The 6,186-nt window shown below is 37.2% G+C and overlaps 1 protein-coding gene across 2 annotated transcripts; it reads right to left on the reverse strand.

The window, feature by feature from the left end:
- Positions 1-1,199: 1,199 nt before the first annotated feature.
- LOC103522388 (60S ribosomal protein L36-like) lies at positions 1,200-3,741 on the reverse strand. 2 transcript variants are annotated; one of them, XM_008487487.3, is made up of 4 exons: positions 3,667-3,741; positions 2,862-3,004; positions 2,051-2,185; positions 1,200-1,554 (listed from the first exon to the last, which is right to left on the reverse strand). In XM_008487487.3, exons 2-4 carry the CDS (start codon positions 2,988-2,990, stop codon positions 1,471-1,473), a joined length of 348 nt encoding a protein of 115 aa, XP_008485709.1. In that variant the 5' UTR covers positions 2,991-3,004; positions 3,667-3,741; the 3' UTR covers positions 1,200-1,470. The 2 variants fall into 2 exon arrangements, with proteins under 2 accessions (XP_008485709.1, XP_008485710.1); XM_008487488.3 differs by having other exon boundaries at positions 3,605-3,699.
- Between the last annotated feature and the right edge of the window lie 2,445 nt (positions 3,742-6,186).

A 6,186-nucleotide genomic window follows, 5' to 3' on the forward strand; every position in this document is an offset into this window, starting at 1 on the left:
ACTCCAGACTCAAATACAAGACTGGATACGACAATGCAGACAGAAATCACTCGCCAGTAAGTCAGCAGACACGACGAGCAAGTCAGGAGAGACAGAAAGTGAATCAGCACAGAGTCCAGATCATTCAGCATCACAAATGTCAAGCTCAGAAGGAAGGGGAATCCAAAGTGAATCAGAAGCAGCGAGTAAACCGGAAGACACACAAAGTCAGTCAGCAGATTCAAATTCAGTACCACCATCATCATCTGCGAGTGATGAATCTAAATAAGATTCAATTTCTGTGACAACTTTTTTTCCCCGTGTTTATGTCCTGAAAGAGATCTTGGAATGTTTCACATCTACATAGGTAGCTAACATTCGGCCATGAGGTAATTTGAATGAACTGGATATTAGAATAGGGTGCTACGGACGAGATAATTATGTTAATGCTATGAGGGTGTTTTACTAGGGTATACTTACCAAAAGTTGACCTAATATTGCTTGCATGGTTGGCTATTAATAGTTCTGGTGACGTAAAATATTAAGTCCAATTTTTATAAAGCTTTTTTTTTGTTTGAAGATGTGAAGTGTGAAACAGTTTTGTGCAATAATAGAGAAACTTTAAGAACGTGAATTATAGAATTAGCTACATACCTTCCTTTTATGTTTAGGAAATTATTTTGTACGGTTGTACATGTTACAAGACGTTTAATCTGAAGGACAAGGGTTCGAAGTCCCAAAAGCCACTTTTTTTATCCTCATAATTAATGAGATATTTGTTTAACAGTTCACCTGAAATTACCACCTCGTTTCTTAGACTTGTCACTCATTTAAATCCCTGCCACACTCGGCGTTGCTTAATTTCAGTCATCCATTTTCCAATAGGAAATAGGTGTACCATCCAATATTCCAGAGAGTCTGGGATAACCAATGTTTAAAATTTTATTGTAACTTTATATTATTGTAAATTAATAGGTACCTTATTTTGTTTCGAATACATTTGTTTAATTAAATATGGTTTATTTACACATGGACAAAATTCACTTTGTTCGTTATTCCCCCTACTTTTTGAAGGAGGTTTGATAGTAGACCGCGTTTTACGACCTAATCTAAAACCTCCTCTACCTAAAAAACCGACCCTTGCATAGAAGGCACTCAACATGAAACTGTAGAACCAAGGACAAATAAAATAAAAATAGGTAATTCAAACACAAAGTAGATTTTATAATACAAACAAATAAGAAAGAAAAGGGTGTTATATTTCTTCAATATGTCAATAACAAAATCAAAGTTGGAATATTGAACATGTCAACTGGAATCTCTATCTTGCAATAAATCCATAGTCAAAACCATCAGGAGATCTTACTCGGGTTTTCAGAGTTTGCAGTACCATCACTAGTACTTACTGATTGACAAATGGTAAGGAGTATTGGGAGGTAGGAGGAGAAGGTTTATAAGGAATGGGGAAAGGAAGGGAGCTTAGGAATCTATTTACTTGTGAGCAGCCTTTCTCATTTGAGTGAGAATGTTGGAAAGTTCCTCACGCTTCCTCTTGGCACGGATGTGTGTGCCCAACTGAAATCAGAAGAATGAGAAATAATAAATAACTAGATCCTGTAAGAAAATGAAAATAACCAAGTAGTATAGTCTCAGTCATTCTGACAGTTGTTGAGAGAAGCTGTACAACTTTTCACTATATATTGTACCAAAAAGGACATTTAGCTAAGTCACCTGATCCAAATGAAATGCATTTCAACATAACAATAAAATACTTTGTGGCTTAGTACTAAGTTTGTACCAAGTCAACATGATACTGTTGTGGTAAAAACTTTCACACTTTACAAAAGTTGTGGGTATTTTCTGGGATAACTAACTGTTATGCAAGTTGCTTGATTCATATCAATGAAGGAGGCTTTAGTGATGAATATGAATTATAATATTACTCAACCTCTACAACTACCTGAAAATGGCTACTTTCCCTATCACGTATAATATCTCTAGTAGCGCGGTCAAACTTTCTTGACTTGGTGGGGCAGAGCACTACCGCACTCCTTAATACATATAAACTTACTCTTCTCTTCAAAAATTTGAGTGCTCTCTTATCCTTGGACACTTTCAACAATTCCATAGCTCTCTTCTCATAAGGGGCATGTCCGCACACTTCACGCACCAAGTCACGGGTGAATTTGGTGTTCTTGGTTTGGATCTGAAAAGAGGAAGACAGTGAATTAAAGCTTGTTGTTGACTTAAAAAATGTTTTCAAGTTTTACAGAAGACTTTCTACTGGTATATAAGATATCTACTTGCATTAGATCCTTACATTACAAGGGGTATGCAATTGAAATAGAAACCCCTTTCCCCCCAGGTACCTCTAGAAAAGTCCCTTAAATTTTACAAAACTAAAGTTGAGTAAAAAAAAAGAGTGTTTCACAGCCGTTTTTATTTAGTAGCAATGAAACAACTGCTACATTAGACACATGAGGCCTGTGTCATAGCATGCCCATCCCGTAGTGTGCCTCTCATCAGATGGGCAAGAAGAGACACAATACTTCCCATTTAGGTACTGGGTCAACACAAGAACACCAGAAAGTAACCCGTTGAAATATTTGCAATCAAAAAACAAGTACAAATTTTTGTCGATAGTGGGATTTGAACCAAAGACCTTCTGCATGGCAAGCAAGCGCGTTACCACTGGGCCAACCGTGCTATATCATGTTTTTTTTTTCTTCGTCTTCTTCTTCTTCTTCCAAATGTGCTGTAGGCAATGTAATTTAAGAGAGTGTTCCCAATTACTCACAAAACAATTTACTTCTAAATGACCAGTGGGAACAGGCTACAGAATATCTAATAAATTCCTTATTTTAACCATATAAGGAACTTACCCCCTTCAGTCTGGATGGTCTCATTTTGACAATTTTGCTTGTCTTCTGTGCGAGGGAGTTGGCCCATTTGATCTTGGTATTTCTGTGTCCCTTCTTGAGACCTACAGCTAACTCGTATCTTGGAGCCATTTTGGACTGTACTCCTGAAATAAGAGCAAAGATGATGGTGAAAAGGTACAATCTACTCTTCTTGGTTGATTAACAAGTAACTTACCCATACATCTAAATCTAGCCCCATGTAACCTATTTTTTTCTCTCTCTCTCTCTCTCTCTCTCTTGTTCTTAAGTTAGTACGTAAGTTTGACTTGTGTTTTAAAATTTTGTGCAAAATTTATAAACTTTAAATAAATATTTTTTTTTTTAGACCTTTTCATGCAATTCTGCCTGGTCAGAAGATCAAAGCCTATCAACATGGAACTATCACTGCAGATCTTGGTGTTGAGTTTATGATAGTGAACATTAATGGTTCTTTTAGAGATATCTAGTTTCTCATAGGAACCATTACCTGGATGGGCTTGTATTTAACGCTTTACAATAATTCCACTACCTTAGAGCTAGATGACAGGTTTCCTAGAGCTCATTTTAACCGAATTGGCAAGGAATCATGTTTGATACAGAATTTGCCTTCAGGAGAGGGGCCATTTAGACAACTCTAGATATCAGTGTCCTGACGTACAGTGATGATAGAAAAAAGGTTGAAATCCCTGGAGACCCCTGCTTTCAACCCTAAACTTACCACTTACCGATGGATTTTCCTGATTCGGATAAAAAGGGATAAAATAAATATATTTTCTGGAAAACTCACCTTCTCTTGTTTTCTAATTTTCTTCCAAAAACTTCAAAATGCAAAAAAATTCTATTTGTAAACAAACAAGCCGTGATCGAATAATATCTCTTTTGAGTTCGTGTGTCTTCGTTTTTGTTCCCTACACGCCTCGTCCATACGAGTAGTGCACTGTTTTTTTTTCAAGCTGACTCCACACGTGCATAAAATAGTAACAGGGCGAAATCCACTAGTTTATTGATGAAAGTATGTACCTACATATTTTATTTCATTGACATCGTTTTTTTTTTCTGACAACTATACGTCTTTTTTTTAGAGGTTTGACAGAGAGAACTGTTACTGCTAAGGTCTTATAATTCCAAAAACAAAGAGATGAGGTAGACAAGATAAGAGAAAGCTAGCTGTTCTGAGAACGAACCTTATCTGTTTAGGATAAAATTCGACCCGAGCGGGAATCGAACCCGCGACCTAGCACTTATAATACCCTCCAAGCTAAATAGGCTGGATATACACAATTACACATATGCAGCATTAATCTTAACTTTGCATCTCTGTAGTAACTGTCATTTCAAAATCACTTCATCAGAAACCACACAATAATATGTGCTGTGTATTAGTATCCTTAAATAAATAAAAAGGCTTCAAAATAGTTTTACTGAGGTATAAACATTTTATTAGCATAAGTTCGTTTGTGATTTTAAACATTCTAGAGAGAACTGTAAGAACAGAGAGGTTTTATCATCCCAAGATTGAAGAAAGAAGGACAGATAAAAGCCAGCTGTTCCAAGAACAAACATTATGTTAGAGATAGAATTCACCCAGGCGGGAATCGAATCAGCAACGTAGCACGTACAAGAGAAATAGAAAAGTCTTTAAAACATACAGTGCGCCATGTAAAACACCATCTTTGCATGTCTGGTTGAAGACTGAAAAACCTCAAATGTACAAGTATATTATGGGGCACAACCAAATGAAAATTTTTTTCGAGATAGAGTCCTATTCCGATGTAAAAGTACCCAAAAAGTGCATTGGCGCACTCAAAAACATCCAAAACGGTCCCTAAATCCCCTAAAATGTCGCTAAAAGGTCGCAAAAAAAATAACGTTGAAACAGCCATGGTTTACGACCTCGCATGAACTGAAGTCATCACGAAAAAATGGCTGCCCGCGAAAATTATAGAAGCTCAACCAAATGACAATTTTTTTTCGAGATAGAGTCCTATTCCGATGTAAAAGTACCCAAAAAGTACATTGGCGCACTCAAAAACATCCAAAACGGTACCTAAATCCCCTAAAATGTCGCTAAAAGGTCGCAAAAAATAACGTTGAAGCAGCCATGGTTTACGACCTCGCATGAACTGAAGTCATCACGAAAAAATGGCTGCCCGCGAAAATTATAGAAGCTCAACCAAATGACAATTTTTTTTCGAGATAGAGTCCTATTCCGATGTAAAAGTACCCAAAAAGTACATTGGCGCACTCAAAAACATCCAAAACGGTACCTAAATCCCCTAAAATGTCGCTAAAAGGTCGCAAAAAATAACGTTGAAGCAGCCATGGTTTACGACCTCGCATGAACCGACGTCATCACGAAAAAATGGCTGCCCGCAAAAATTATAGGGGCTCAACCAAATGACAATTTTTTTCGAGATAGAGTCCTATTCCGATGTAAAAGTACCCAAAAAGTACATTGGCGCACTCAAAAACATCCAAAACGGTACCTAAATCCCCTAAAATGTCGCTAAAAGGTCGCAAAAAAAAATAACGTTGAAACAGCCATGGTTTACACATGAACTGACGTCATCACGAACTGACACATGAACTGACGTCATCACGAAAAAATGGCTGCCCGCGAAAATTATAGGGGCTAAACCAAATGACAATTTTTTTCGAGATAGAGTCCTATTCCGATGAAAAAGTACCCAAAAAGTGCATTGGCGCACTCAAAAACATCCAAAACGGTACCTAAATCCCCTAAAATGTCGCTAAAAGGTCACAAAAAAATAACGTTGAAACAGCCATGGTTTACACATGAACTGACGTCATCACGAACTGACACATGAACTGACGTCATCACGAAAAAATGGCTGCCCGCGAAAATTATAGAAGCTCAACCAAATGACAATTTTTTTTCGAGATAGAGTCCTATTCCGATGTAAAAGTACCCAAAAAGTACATTGGCGCACTCAAAAACATCCAAAACGGTACCTAAATCCCCTAAAATGTCGCTAAAAGGTCACAAAAAAATAACGTTGAAACAGCCATGGTTTACACATGAACTGACGTCATCACGAACTGACACATGAACTGACGTCATCACGAAAAAATGGCTGCCCGCGAAAATTATAGGGGCTCAACCAAATGACAATTTTTTTCAAGATAGAGTCCTATTCCGATGTAAAAGTACCCAAAAAGTACATTGGCGCACTCAAAAACATCCAAAACGGTACCTAAATCCCCTAAAATGTCGCTAAAAGGTCACAAAAAAATAACGTTGAAACAGCCATGGTTTACACATGAACTGACGTCATCACGAACTGAC

Source organism: Diaphorina citri, unplaced genomic scaffold, assembly GCF_000475195.1.
Source record: "Diaphorina citri unplaced genomic scaffold, Diaci psyllid genome assembly version 1.1 scaffold8213, whole genome shotgun sequence".
Lineage (NCBI taxonomy): Eukaryota > Metazoa > Arthropoda > Insecta > Hemiptera > Psyllidae > Diaphorina > Diaphorina citri.

Bases quoted from the DNA above. Each gene is read 5' to 3' on its own strand.
- LOC103522388 (XM_008487487.3), bottom strand. From the start codon at position 2,990: ATGGCTCCAAGATACGAGTTAGCTGTAGGTCTCAAGAAGGGACACAGA. The intron at 2,186-2,861 runs GTAAGTTCCTTA...TCCTCTTTTCAG, and splicing joins GACCATCCAGACTGAAGGGG to ATCCAAACCAAGAACACCAA. The intron at 1,555-2,050 runs GTAAGTTTATAT...TTCTGATTTCAG, and splicing joins TCAAATTTTTGAAGAGAAGA to TTGGGCACACACATCCGTGC.